This window comes from Macrobrachium nipponense, chromosome 13 (assembly GCF_015104395.2).
Source record: "Macrobrachium nipponense isolate FS-2020 chromosome 13, ASM1510439v2, whole genome shotgun sequence".
Classification (NCBI taxonomy): Eukaryota; Metazoa; Arthropoda; class Malacostraca; order Decapoda; family Palaemonidae; genus Macrobrachium; species Macrobrachium nipponense.
The window spans coordinates 88,061,981-88,077,449 of record NC_087206.1 but is presented as its reverse complement, the minus strand read 5'-3'; the positions used below and the strand labels follow the sequence as shown (position 1 = coordinate 88,077,449).

Sequence of the window (15,469 nt, the reverse complement as noted above, 5' to 3'; positions counted from 1 at the left end):
AAAGGGAGAAGAAATCCACAGAAAAATATAGAGAATTAATCTCTCTGGCAAGACTTGATCTAATAAGCGGGACAACCAGAAGGTTTTGAGACAGACACCTAGGGAAGCTAAAACTTTCTTGGGTAGGCTGGTCTCGCATCGTGCATAACTATAGGCCTACTAGCTGTACTGTACTTGATGATTCTGAATATTTGACAGTACTTGGTATCGCCGTCGACACAAATTTTCAGTTGAACGGTTCTTGAAAATATTCCTCCAAAATTGCCAGAAACTGTATTATTGGTATATTATTCATAAGGCTTCTTGTCTCCACAGATATGACGGTGTTCGTCACATTCTTCTACCTGCTAATGCTACCAATTTTGGGATACTGAATACTGTTTGCTTGCCTGGATGCATGAATTCAGCCTTCCAAGTTCCTTTCTCTTCAAACAAAGTTTAGACTATCTGTTTAGATAAACCCGGCCTCTTGATGCCACGGGCTCTTGCTCCGGCATTCAGTAAAGTTTAGATCACGGTTAAAAGGCATACTATTAGGCTAACTGTCATAAACTCAGTTTCAACAGGAAACTCGTATTTAGCAGAGTATTAGTTCCCATAACTGCTGAGCTCTACTGTCATACTATCAAACCCTTTTCTTTACTTCCTTTCATTTTTTGGTTATTTTTGCACGTAAATATTCCAGTGCTTATTGATTCATCTGTTTTGCTTGGCATATCCCCTTATTTCTTTCTCTTTTATCACATATTGCGAACTGTTCCCAAGGTGACAAGATAATACAGTACTAATATCCAGTTTTTGTTTCAAAATACATCCTTCATTCCTACATTATGAGATGGTCACTCGATTTTTAAGAAACAATACTCGTAACTCATTCGTGGTCTACAGCTTCACCCTCGTGACCCTGTTGTGAACTTCAATACAATCGGAATCATCATCATCATCATCATCAGATAAAGAAATGATACTGTACATAAATAGTACTGTATGAAGACTCATATTTCAGGCTAAAAGCAAAGACATACTTTAACAAAAGTGACGGAAACTGTAGGTTACAACTAAAAAATATATAAAATTGAAACGGACTCTCTTAAACAAAGTAGTAGGCCCATGTAGAGGCTCCTAAAGTAGTAAATATGGAAGGTGGAAGATGAAGGTACTGATAAAGTGGGGAACAAAGTGATGTGGCATTATACAATTCATTAAAAAATAAAACAAAATTGTAAATCATTACTTTAAAACTTTAAAATATTACTAGGAATTCTTCGCAGTTTGTAAGGCTTACAGAATGTAAATATGGATGGTGAAGATGATATATTAGGTATTACAGTGATGTGGAATCATAAAATACATTTAAAAGATAAACAAGAATATGAATTTTGTTTGACAATGTTACACGAAATTCATTGCGGTCTTGCTGGAATAAAGAGACAACACGAAAATCAAACTAAACGCATAATAATTCCCGAAAGCCCAACAGATAATACATTACAAATTGACATTTTGTGGGTGGGAGAGACAGCTGATGTAAACATTGGAAGGAAGTTAAACATTTTCGAGTCGATTTGAAGCAAACTGCAAGATTTATGGCAGCCTTACTTCAGGTGAGGCTTGAATTTTACTTTAATACATTAATAAGAAATTTATTTATTATTTTGTCAAATAAACGCCCATACTTTACCTCTGAATGGCCTAGCTAGTAGCTAATTAAGAGTAGCTACCTGTAATTTGTCTCGGGGAATGGGTAGCACCGCCTTACCGAGGGTAAGCAAGCCCTTAGGCCTGTCTTAATTGGTTTTTGAATTTTGGCCTCATTGCCAACTAGTTTAAATATGCTTGTGATTCATTTAATTATTGCATTTAGTATGTCGTTTGGCCTTTGACTTTGCTTGGACTAGGTTAATCTATTAGAAGGCCTACGTACTACTACCTTATAAGAAAAAATCAGCATACCTAGGCCTTAGCCTTAGTTTAATGGATAATTTAGTTTAGCTATATTTTTCATAATTGAAATAAGTGTAATGATGTATCAAGATTTCTGTCATCCTTCCCAGCAGTCAAGGCTAATTATACTGCAAATATACATGAATTGTTAAAACTGAAGTTACTACTACTGCCCCACTCTGGTTTCGTAACTACCAGTTCATGTGCAAAATGGGTGCAGTGTTTAGTACCAGACTCTTGGCGATGGGAAGAATATAATAAAAAGATGGAAAACATAAACATGAACAGAAGACAAAATATAAAAAAAGGCAAATATTCCGGTCAATGACCTGCAGGAATCAGGCCACAGTAGCAGTCTTCAGTTTTACCATTTTGATTTCTTTTATTCATATCCTGTTGTTGCATTTGTGTAGGGAGGCCTAGCCTTCTAGTTTAATTGATCACTGGCTAAGAAAAAATGTACATAGCCAGACCTACAGCAGGCCTTAGCATTTGTTTAGCTATTAGATATAAAGCAGTGGTTCTTAATCTTTTTTGCTTTGTGGACCCCTCTTCATTATGTATAGATCCCAACCCCCCTACCCCTGAAATTTTTGCCTTTTATAAACTGATGACAATGAAACCATATTTATTACAATTCTTTGTCTTTGTTACTAGTTTAATTGGATGTAATAATATCAACAAAACAGTGAATTGCAGCCTGTGGCCTTTTTGACTTGGTAGTAGTCATCAGTGGGATGGGTGATATTGACAAACTAGTCGGGGAATATTTGGTGATGTTTGGCTCAATGGACATTGGAGATCGCTTGCCACGTTCAGCTTGTCTCTTTTTTTTTGTTTTGATTCCAACTAATACTGAAAACCCTACTTCACACTTCAGCTTGCTGGCATCACAAGATTTTTCTGTGCTCTCTGCTTTGTGTAAACCACTGTTTCCATAATTATGGTATGACCCCAATGGGAAACTCAGGTCTTTAAGGGGTATTAAAAAATTAATGGATTGCATTAACAAAAATGGTCTAAAATGCATAACCACATGGTAACCCTTCGGAAAAATGCATCATTTATTTCAAATTAAGTCAGTGCAAGTTGAGAGCAATGGAAGGCTAATTGGTCGGTAACTGCTGTAGCCAATGCATATTTAACTCTTTTGAAGATGCACAGCATTGCCATGTTCTTTCCATTTGGAAAAATAATGAAATATCAAAATGATAAATAGTACATATACCAATTTTGGGAGACTGGACCTTAGAGGTTATTATGTAAAAATAGCAAGAAAATCCATTTAGATATTTACCGAAACCAGTGTACGTATTTAAGTTTTCTCTTAACTTGCTAACACCTCATGAATGAAAAAAAAGTTTGGTGAGAGGTGATTCAGGTAAATAGTTTACAAGAAGAGGAAAACTAGTCTCAAGGGATCTATAGAGTGCTTCAGCCTTGCAAACTTAGCATAAGATTTGTGCCATAACTGTCCAAGAAGTGATATGTTAAGTTTTTCCTTACAAATATCTTTATATAAAGTTAATATAAAGCATCATATCAGATTTCTTGGTCCAGGACAAGTGTAGGAATTAGGAAGAGCACCAGTAAGTGGGAGGTAAGTTAAATAGGAATATTTGTAAAAGTATTTTTTCTTTGAACAGCCTGGATACTCAGGTTACTTACTTTTGAGCATATTCTCTGTTTATAGAAGTGTATTTTTTTGCTTTCAGTGGAGAAGATTCAACTTCTTTGATATAAAAGCAAACGTAGATGGAGGGAAATTGGCTGAGGCCGTAAAGGTAAGACAATGTTGAACAAATTTTATACTTATTCAGTATAGCATAGTTCATTTCAAAATTTTTACTATGCTAGCTTGACGTTGTATTTTATAAAACAAAATTTAAATTCTTTTTGGGGAAAATGACATTTTTATGATAAGATAAAGTTTTATATATATTTACCAAGTAATTATGTAGCTATTAGTTTCACCTGCTTGGTAGCTAAAATTGTGAAATTTGTGGGTTGTGCTTGTTTTTTTGGGGGGGATGGTGTAAGTGACTTGCCCTGCCCACTTCTGGGGGAAAGACAGGAACAACTTAGCAAAGTGCTTCAATTTGTTTATACCCTTATGTTCATGCGAGGGGAGGAGGGAGGGATCCTATCATATAATTACTAGGTAAGTATATACAGTGTATATAAAACTTTATCATGAATATGTCTTTTATATGTAAGTAACTTACCAAGTAATTACATAACAGATTCCCATATTGAAAGTGGGATGTATGATGCATGGACATATCTATCCCCCAAAAGGAATGATAATGAATTTGAGAAAAGAAAAAATTGCTAGCATAGATATGATGCTTGTTGTTTCCTTACCTGATAACCGCTACAGGAAGATACTGCCTCTGGTTGGTGCTCATCTTATCATATAAAGGCGTGGTGGTAGTATAGCCATGGAGCACTTACTACTTTAGTGGGGACTTTGTAGCGAAGAATGATTCCAATGGTTGACAAAGCATAAAAAAAGATATCCCTGCCCAGGGTGCAGTACCATAACATACAACCAGAAAAACAACTTGACACACTTATGTCAAGGAGGAGGAGAGACTGTCTTGGAGCCAAAGGCTGACATCTCTTTAGGATACCTAAAAGACTGGGTCAAAAGTTCCTGGGTGCTTTTCTTTTGGAGATCTGATCTAAGTACATATGTACTTTGGCCTGTGGGAACAAATGATGACGGTCCAGTGGAGAAAACATGAGTGCCAACTTACTTCGGAGAGGGAGTAACTCCCTTAGAAGTGTATGAGCACCAAAGCTCCCTCTTTTAAAGTATTCCCATTGCATAAAGGGAGGCTAACTCTTGGGAGCCATCCCTGATGCCTTTATCGATACATGAGAGGACACCTAACTAGTCTATGGCACAATCTTCAGGTAAAACTGCACAATCTTCGATCCTAAGTGCCACAGCACCAACTGACCAGTTAAGGAAGCTCAAAACTTCGAAAACTCTGAAAAAGTTTTCAAGAAGAAGAGCTAATTCCGAAGCTCAGAACATAATCTTCACTGAAGAAAACACAGATCTTTGGGATGTGTCTGTCATACTGGAGAAGTCCCTCTGGGAGGAGGCAGAAACTCCCAGGGAAGGAGCTTCTCCCATGGCATAAGATAAATACAGTGGTCCCCCCGTATTTGCGGGGGATTCGTACCAGAGCCCCCACAAATAGTTACAACCCGCAAACAATTAAAACCTCTATAAAAATGGCCTATTTTGTTAGTTAAAACTCAAGAAAAACCCACTAAAAATTGTTATATGTACTTGATTTTTTAATAGTTTTATCACAAAAAGTGTATTTTATGGTGAAATTGATGAAAAAAAACCCCAGGAATTTGTATATATTTCTCATAGAAAAATACTGCAAATAGGCAAATTTCCCTTGAATAATTGGGGGATACGTTCCAGAGAGAAATGCGCAAATGCAGAGAACGCAAATACGGGGGCTCCACTGTATCTCCTAGATCATCTAGAAGGAGGATAACTGAAGAATGGTCTTCCTTGGTCCCTCATCTTCGCTAGCCATCCTTTAAATTCATTCAAAGCTTTCTTCCTGAAGAAGAAAGCTCTAACTTGGGCAACTTCACTGCTCCAGAAGCCTGAGATTCCATCAAAAAGGCAAAAGTGGGCAAAGACGGAGCTGCTGGTGAAAAGAAACTCGGAAAAGTAACAAGGAGATATCTCTGTAAGGATGCATAAGCCAATGGGCAAGTGTCCTGGTCCATTACATCATCCTCCTCATCAGAGGATTCTTGAGACAAAGAAGTCTGGAGGTTGAGGAGTCAATGGGGCCTTCTTGACTAGGCTTAAAATACTACCCAGCTTACTTTGAAGAGGCTCCACAGCTGCAGGCACCTGAGAACTATTAGCAGGATTAGCCTGAAGGAGAGGAATCAGCTGTGCAAATGGGAGCACTGGGCACTGGACTGCTGGAGCCCCAACCAAAGAAGATGGAGCTGAGAGGCTGATGGCTGAAACTGGATGATTGGCTGAAGTCGGTCATTTGCCTGCCTTCAGGTGCTTGTAACAGCTGAACATTTGGGTACTTTGTCACTGATGAGCATTTGCACTAATGAGCGCTTAAACATTCTTGGGAACTCTGACCCTACTGGGCACTCAAACCCCAAGGAAAATTCAAGAACTACAGGAAGCTTGGATGCCAGATGGCCCTCAGGGTGCTGGGGGTCTGTTAGGTGAAGACACATTCCTGGATGATGAGGAGTGCTTACGAGAAGTAGAGTGTTTCGGAGGTAAACTCTTGACTCCCTACCAAGGGGGCCACCACTGAAAAGAACACTCTGGACTATCCCAGTGACTACAGGATGGATGAGGGCTACACACAGGCTCCATGAACCTCTTATAAGGCAATGGAAAAGAATGCAACACATCCAGCGCATGCCTTTTCTCAGGCCATGATTTGTCCACAAAGCACCATTGGTGCTTGGAACTAAACTCCTCTGAACTTGACAAAACACAATGTACATCCATAGATAAACCTTTCCAGTGGCACTTTGTTGCAACCTGGGACTCAGCAACAGGTTCAACCGAGGGGGCGACTACCCGTAGGCAGATCTCAATGACCTCCCTTCGGCTACCAGTTTGACTCCTTCCAGGATTAGGGGAGTATGCCATTGACCTTTGCCTAGGAAAATCAGCGGAATGAGCAGCCACCTCCTCCACCAACACTTCGCTAGCACTAACCGCTACGGGGTGCTCTGAAGCACTCACTTTGTCCATTAGGACTTTCACTGATGACCCTAATTGACCCATGGTCTCCACTATTAACGCAAACCTTTTGTCAATTTTCAACTCAAGGCAATGGGGTTGGGTTTGGAAGCATAGGAGCCAGGTATAGGAGAGGGTGACACAGATCGAGGACTGGGAACAGGGGTCACAGAAATCACAGGAATATCAATATCAACATTAACATTAGATCTAGGAGATTCCTGGCTAACTACAGTCGACCCCCTCTATTCGTGGACTCACAATTCACAGACTTTCCTATTTGTGGATTTTTCTATGGTCTGTATATATATCCCCATTATTCCCGGAAAATTCTCCTATTCGTAGTATTTTTAACTGCGAAATATTCACAGATTACTGTATTTTCGTATAATTTTTTGGCTAAATGCACTTTTTGTGATAAAACTATTAAAATACAGCCAGTCCCCAGTTATCAGCAAACTTAGTTAATGGCAATCTGGTTTTATGGCACTTGTCTAGTGCTATAAAATCAGCCATAAGGGGTCGTTGATAGAGTTTTGGTGCCATAACGTACGAGAACAGAATCCCTGCTGATAACCGGGGACTGCCATATTCAAATGTGACCTCAAAGCCTTCCACTTTTTATTGTCCCAGTCTGAGCACTAATGATATCTCAAGTCAACTGATCATACTTGCCCCCTACAGTCTGTACAAATCGTATGTGAGTCTAAGGATTCTTTAGTAAGTTGCTTATTGCAGCCTTTGCTGCAATACCTAAAGCTAGTTGAACTTGAGTCTGACATCGTGATGAAGAAAACAAGTCAACTAATAAGTCACAATTGGGGAAAAAGTTGTAATTCAGTTAATAATGGTCTTAAAAAGAAACCTAACGCTATCTAAGTGTGCTGAAAGGCTACCAATATAAGAATACTTCACTAGTTGATGAAATGAATAACTGGAAAAATAACTGATTCAAAAATAAAGTTGCTGCTAATAACTGGTGTACAGCCATCAGCCGGCAGCAGCAAATTGAACCTCTTTGCTAAGTTGTTCCTATCTTTCCCCCAAAAGGGGTGGGGAAAGTCACCTACCCAAAACAAAATAACGTGACCCACTAATTTCTAAATTTTAGCTACCAAGCGAGTAAAACATTTAATATCTATGTAATTACTTGGTAAGTTAAATACTTATATAAAACTACATATTTGTCCTTTAGACACATTTTGATAAATTTTAGGTTTTGTAGTCGTGAAGTCTGAATCTGTTCATACTTTTTGGTAATGGGAGTAATGCTTCTGCCTGGTTTGTTTTCTGTTCCAAATAGTAAAAGTTTTTAGGCCTTTTAGTATGTTCATTAACCTTAGAAGGAAGTGAATTAAAAGTGTTTTTGTGATATTAAAAGAATATCTTTATGTACTATGTGTTCATATAGCCTTGTAAAAGTCATAGCAAGAATGGCTTTACTTTTGCTTCTAATGTAGTCATGCAACCTTGGTGGAAATTATATATGTACTTGAGGCTTTGTAAAGGCTATTACGTACATAGTTTTTGCATTTTCTGAATGATATGTGAAGACTGAGTTACATAGGTATATCCTCAATAACTTACAATGGATGTTCATTCTCTTACCATTTGAGGATTCATAGAATCTTTACTGTTTACATTTGTCTTTGAAATTTGGTGACGTAGATGGTAAGAGGTTATTACGATATGTACTGGGATGCTATAATCTACATATACCTAATGCCAAAAGGAAATATCACCAAGTTTTTTTTATATACTTCACTCTAAACGTCATGTGTATGAATGTCCTCAGACTTGTTTAAAGGGTTCTCACAGAAAAGTTGACAAAGTTTTTCTATTGTATCACATCTTGTCATGCATTTAGCCATATCTACATGCTTATCTCATTTTTGATAAGTATGATTTCTTTCCACCATTGTTACTTGCCAAAACCTTTTTGTAATACTGTCAGGTTTGTTCACGAAACTTACCTGTCAGATATATATATAGCTGTATTCTCCGACGTCCGACAGAATTTCAAAACTCCCGGCACACGCAGTGGGCGGCCAGGTGGTTAGTACCCATTCCCGCCGCTGGGGAGGCGGATATCAGGAATCATTCCCATTTTCTATTCAGATTTTTCTCTGTCGCGGTAGTGAAAACACCTGTTTCCACTACCTCCGCCTAGGATTTTGAAACTTCATTAGCCGCTTAAGTATCCTACTTATTTTTTTGAATGATTGACTTGGATTTGTGGCTAGGCATACGCTATCATAAATTAATTAAAATTTTTTCATTGCATATGATGTCTGAATCTAGTTAGCCTAGTTTCAGATTTTGTTGTCTGCAACGGGTAAGGGGAGGCTACCGAAACCTTCGGTAGACACTCGTTTAGTATACATGTTTTCTTTGTTGAGAGATCAATGTAATTAGTGTAATGTTGACTGATTCCGAAAGAGACGTATGATTCGTATGTACGCAAATTAGAGCGTGATAGAATCAGGAGGTCTTCCTCCACAGTAACAGAAGTTAGGATAATGAACCTACTAACCTCCAGTAGACTTTATTTTGCCTAACCCTGTGGTATGGCTTACGGGCCTAGAGGAAGTTCTGTGAGAAGTAATGCCCTTTCTATTATTGTGGATTACATCAAGTAAGCTTGAAAAAGTGCTCGCTCTCCAATCAGTGTTGTGAGTGTAGTGATGTTGATTTTGCCCCTAGTGTTGTGGAGGGGGCGTCAGATCGGTCCTATAACGCCTCTAGGTCTAAACCTCTGTCGGACTCCCAGGACCAGGGAGGGGGCAAGTTGAAAACCGAAGGAGGGTTACGGGAACCCCCCCCACCGATCTGGCGTCCCTTCGGCAGGATAAGGCTGCCAAAGATCGTGCACGTGCACGAATCATGAAAGATTGCTTCTCGTCCTCCGAGGCGTCTCCCCGCAAGGTTGGAGCTCTCGGAAGGACTCGCGCCCTCTAAGAAGCTTTTAGAGAGAGGACGCTTTCACGTCCTCTCTCTCGTAAGGAGGGAACGTCAGATCCGCCCCATAACGCCTCTAGGCCTGGACCTCTGTCGGACTCCCAGGACTAGGGAGAGGGCATGTCGAAAGCCGAAGGAGGGTTACGGGGAACCCACATCGATCTGGCGTCCCTTCGGCTTGACTTAATATCGATAAGCGTGACAAAGACGCAAAATGTCGCACAGGCGGCTGTCGTCTTGGTCAAGAGATTAAAAATGTCCTTAAGGCAGGACCCTCACAAGGACGCCTTTCGAGACATTCAACGCTCTATCGAGAGGAAGGAACGTCTTTACTCTTGTAGCAAGGATTGTTTTCTTGCTTTCCAAGACGCTCCACCTTCACAATTTGCCTCATCGAAGGCCAGGAAGGCCCCTGGCTTCGTTAAGATGGCCACTTCGCTCTCTGCGAAGAGAGCGTTTAAGAGAGTCCAGGATTGGATGGATTCAAGGAAGGTTAAAGGGAAGACTTCGTTTGCACTTCCTCCATCTAGACTGAAAGGGAGAGCTGGGATCTGGTACGAAACAGGAGAAGAAGCAGGATTGAAAGCACCGTCTTCTTCTCAAGGAGATTTCGCCAATTTGGTGGACGCTCCAAGGTCTTATTTGTCATCGGCTAAGGTTTCCTCCTCCCCTCATGGCGCTATGTATACGTTAGGTGACGTTCGCTTTACTTCGAAACGGGATATTGTTCAAGCTCATAAGATTGACGTCCGGCAAGCTGATTTGCATAGTCAAACAGCTCGCCAAGACGCATCTTACTCGTCCCTAAGGGACGCTCTGTCAGCGGACAGAGATGACACTGGACAGACTATCCTAGTTTTCGACAGGAGAAGGGCAAAGAATTCCTCATACCAAGAACACACAGGCGTCCTTTTAAATGCCCTTCTGCAGTGTCGATGAGCGTGACAAAGACGCAAGATGTCGCACAGCCGGCCGTCGTTTTTGTCAAGAGTGGCGAACGTCCTTAAGACTCGTCCTGATGACGATCACCGTACTTATGCTTAGGACGCTCGCGTTTCATGAGCGGCTCTCCCCCTCGCCAGGAAGCCTCTCAAGTTACTCGTGTTGACGCACGTCATTCACTATGACGCTTCCCTTGATGTTCGTCGCTCTTCTATTCCGGACGCTCTTCAAGACGCTCAAAGAATGCAATCAGGACGTTCGGCAAGCACCTCGCGACGATGCCTTTCGGAACGCTCGGCGTTCCTTTTTTGAGCGCGTGTCTGGATATTTTCACTTGCATTACTAAGACGCAAAATGTTGCACAGGCGGCCACCGTCTTTGTTAGAAGGTAACGAAAGTCTTTAAGGCCGTCTTGGAGACGATAGCCTTACGTCTTCCTATAGTGCTCTCACACTTCAGGAGCAGTGTGCGGCTCTCCAGGACGCTTTTCGGGTGGCCTTTCAGAAGACGCTCGACGTCATAAACATTGATAAGCTTTTTGGAAGACGCTCGATGTCTTACACATCTGGACGCTCGCCAGGACGCTAGCGAGGACGCTTTTGAAGACGCTCGGCATCCTACACGTCATGACGCTCGGTAGAGCACTTGCCAGGACGTTCTTCAGAACGATAGGCGTCCTACGCATCAAGACGTTCGGCAGGATTCCTGCAAGAACGCTCTTCAAGAGAGCGTCGTCGAAGTAGAGGAAGGAGTTTGGTCTCGTCAAGATGTATACCTTCTCTTTCTACGAAGGGAGCGTTCAAGAGAATCCATCACTTGATGAATTCCAGGAAAACTGTAAGCAGATTTCGGTGTCATAAAACGCCTCGTCTGCTTTCGGGATTGCGCTGCCGAAGGGGAACATTAAGGTCATTCCTGTCGTAAGCCCAGTCTCTAATCAGGAATCCTGCCCCTTCCTCGATTTCTGCGGGAATCGGGAAGGCTATATGCTCGAATTCCTGGATTACTTTCCGTCATGCAATTGGGTTAGTTCTCATTGACAAAGTTCTTAATAACATTTTATCGCATAAGCGGATAAGTAACAAAATTTCGAAAGAGCTCTCATTCATTAGTCAGAGGCTCATCCAGGAAAAAGACTTATAGACTACGTCCATGAAGTCTTATGTCAAATATCATAAGAAGCTTGAACTTTCCTTTTCGATCTTCGGTTCTCACTTGAGGATTTCCATTGGAATAATATTATTCCTTTTCTTGGCAAAGAGAATGAAGACAGTCGATTTCCATTCTCTCTCTCTTCCTCGTCGAGGAAAGAATGTAGTAGAGAATTAGATGTTCAAGTGACTGCAATACTTAGGTATTTTATCTTCGCGTCATATTACTAATGTAAAGTTTCAAGTTCATATACGCATATCGTGGTTACCTCTACAGATGGCAACCGAAAGGACTGTTATTTTAAGTGTATTTAATCGGTCCTTCCTGCAAACTTCCAGGAGTTTCCGGTGTAAGGACAATGCTTGAAGGTATTGTTACAACAACACCAACTCAGCTTCTGCATGTAGCGAATTATGTTTCGCTTGAATATGCCTGCTTGAGAATGTTCTTATGATCGATAATAGTAACGAACCTATTCCTTCGTAGAAGAGAGTAGCTGGTAACTCAGGCAGAATAGTGCGAAACGAGAGGTTGCTGTCATTGTGGATGACGCAGTATATTTAATCGGTACTCCCAGCAACTTTCAGGAGTTTCCGATTTAACATTTGGTTAATTAAGCGTAATGTTACGACAACACAAAATCAGCTTCTGTATTAGCGAATTCTGTTTCGCTTAGATATGCCAACTTGAGAGTTTCTGTTCAAATAATGGAAAATCTATTCCTTAGATGAATAGAATAGCTGGCAACTCGGCATAAGACTGCGAGAAGGTGAACATAAGCTGCTGCCTGTAACTGTCACAGTGTCTCACACTGTCACCAACTCAGTGTTAGGTAGCTCGTTGTACTGCTCAGTCGGTTACGTCTCTCTCTCCCGCGGGATTGATTTACGAACCGTATCTCTGCCCTACAATCATGACTTTCGCCTCGGGTGAGGGGATTTCTGGTAATCATGAATAAACGACTTCATTTTGCTAAGAAATTTTCAACAGAGATATCTCTTAGACATGTTCGGCGCTGCTTACCGCACTGTAACAGAATTCTGTACGAGTCTACCGCAGCATAGCACTATAATAATGCTCTCCTGCTTATGCAAAGCGCAGCCTTATTAGGGAAGGAAGCATGCTTAGTGAGGGAATGGATGAGTCTGCTGGCACCATTTCCTCGCTGGAGAAGCTTGTTTCCCTCCCTGAATAGACTGCAATTCAGACCTCTACAGTTTTTTCCTACAGGAGAACTGAAATAACATCAAAGATCTAGAGATAATTCTAAACGTCTCTCAATGGGTTAAGGATCACCTCAGTGATAATGAGAGGGAGCCAGGCATCCGGACAGAGGTCCTGGCACATAATCTAAAAGAATTGGAAGCAATTTGGTTGGCTCTCCAGTTCCTCGAAGAGTGAGGTGGTTTTGGTCGAGTGGTCCAAATCATCTCGGATAATTCCGCAGCTCTCTCATATCCCAAGAAAAGAGAGATGGTTATCGGCATAGGCACGGAACGTAACGATCCTTAAGAGGTTCGTTACACGATTGCACGTCCGTGCGGATCTTCTCGATCGACGGCAGCAACTACTGACGTTTGACTTTTGAGTAATCCTCGCTTAGAGTAGTCGAGAGTTGTGGAGGACTTTGGGGACGTCCTTTCGTAGATTTTGCAATATTGAAGACGAAGAAGCTTCCTCTACGTTGCGCCCTTATTCTCGATCCGAGAGCGGTAGCAATAGACGCCATCCTATAGTATGGAATGGGGATAGTTGGTTAGCCCTTTTCCCCTATTCAAAAGCTTAGGAAATGTAATAAGATAATCGCTGGCGTCAGAGGGAGTGAGAAAAAGAGCTGATCGCCCCATGTTGGCCTTCGAGAGGCTGGATTCACAGAGGTCACGTCCTTCAGAGAGCACTTTCCAAGGACCCTTCCCGAGAGAATCGGTCTACTCTAACAGCCTCACTTCGAGAGGTACCTAAAATCTCTCCGCTCTGAGTCTGAATGCGTTCAGACTGTCAAGAAGCGAGGATCTTCAAGATTAATTGCAAGTCTCATTGCCAAAGCAAAGCAGTGATGCATATTTTGCAGTGTACCAATCGGAGTGGGCCGTTTCTGGACATAGGGCAGGAAGAATGACTGTTCCTCTACCTCTGACCTCTGTGAATGACTTTACCGCCTTCCCATTCCGTCTGAAGTATGGGATAAGCTAACAGTCCCAACGATTGTAGAATACGGAAATTATGTTGTTGACGGCCTCTAGGCTCAGAGATTCGGATCTGTCAAACAACAAAGCCCTTCACGATCTTTGAGGTCTGCGGAAATCTTGATGGAACTTAGACGTAGTCTGAAGTTCTTGATGTCAAAGCATTTCGAACCTCTCCTTTCTGTAAACTTAATACACGTGACCAGAAAGGCTAATTTTCTAACCACTCTAGCTACGGCAATGAGGGTTAGTGAGGTTTTAGCCATCATCAGAGGTTTTGGCTTTAGAGGACATAATTCGGTGTCCTCTAAGCCTTCCGTTTTCTTGCTAAGACGAAAACCCGTCTAACCCTTGCCCAGAGGCCTGGAGATCAAGGGGATGGCACAAATTATTGGGCAAGAGCCACAGAGAGTCCTGTGCCCTGTCGGGGCTCTCAAGTTTTATCTTGATAAAACTAAAGAAAGTCAAGGTCATTCGGACAATCTGCGGTGTTCCGTAAAAAGACCAGACTTGCCCATGTCGAAAAGAAGAACGCCCTGGCGTTATTTTTAAGGAGTCTTTCTAAGAGGCTCATTCGTCATGTTTGAACAAAGATTTGAAACCTTTTAAAGTAAGTGCTCACGAGGTGAGGGCGCGGCCTCGGAAGCATTTCAACAGAGCATGACACTCAGTAATATCCTGAGTGCCACGTTTGAGCGAAGCAACTCTGTGTTCGATTCACACTCCCGACGGGATGTGAAGACGACATATGAGATCTGCGAGTCGCTAGGACCATACATATCCGTAAGAAGAAATATTATTGGAGGCAGGAAGCAGCACGAATCCTATCCTATAGAAAAAGGGATAGGTGTGCTTTTAACTTTGAAGGGTTGGTCGCTTGAGGCGCTTTCCCTTTCGTTAGCCTAGAAGTTATGGGACTAACTTCGATAGGTTAGGTCAGGTGGTGGTTTTAGCTTCGTTGCCCTCACAGTATGGTCAATATGGTCTTAGTCACATTGTGGTCACGCCCCCGTTGACAGATCATCTAGAGCGCACCAACTACACAGGTCACTACCTTGTTGGCAACTCTAGTAAAGCAAAAGCAGACTTCGGTGACAGTAATCAAGAAGTCAGCTATGCTAACAGGTAAGGAATCAAGATGTCAATCATCTGCACTTGAGGGTTTTTCCTAAATCCTTCTATTCTGTCCCTTCCCACCTCCATGGTGGGATTCAGCTATATATATATCTGACAGGTAAGTTTCGTGAACAAAATGTTATTGTTATGATACAATAAAGTTTGTTCATACTTACCTGGCAGATATATATTAATTAAAGTACCCACCACCTCCCCTCAGGGGACAGTGGTATGAAAATCTGAATAGAAAATGGGAATGATTCCTGATATCCGCCTCCCCAGCGGCGGGAATGGGTACTAACCACCTGGCCGCCCACTGCGTGTGCCGGGAGTTTTGAAATTCTGTCGGACGTCGAGAATACAGCTATATATATATCTGCCAGGTAAGTATGAACAAACTTATTGT

At 41.6% G+C, this 15,469-nt stretch overlaps 1 protein-coding gene across 4 annotated transcripts in view; it reads left to right on the top strand.

Moving 5' to 3' along the window:
* The first annotated feature begins 1,401 nt into the window (after window positions 1-1,401).
* LOC135225172 (vacuolar protein sorting-associated protein 11 homolog) overlaps window positions 1,402-15,469 on the top strand; it is a 230,146-nt gene continuing 216,078 nt past the window's right edge. Inside the window, exons 1-2 of one of the 4 annotated variants that reach the window (XR_010316924.1) lie at window positions 1,402-1,604; window positions 3,660-3,728. Coding sequence is in view for 3 of the 4 variants with exons in the window: in XM_064264426.1 (XP_064120496.1) it covers window positions 1,587-1,604; window positions 3,660-3,728 (87 nt within the window). In the remaining variant the exon portion in view is untranslated. The remainder of the gene's footprint in view (window positions 1,605-3,659; window positions 3,729-15,469) is intronic. The other 3 variants (XM_064264426.1, XM_064264424.1, XM_064264425.1) reach the window with 3 other exon arrangements.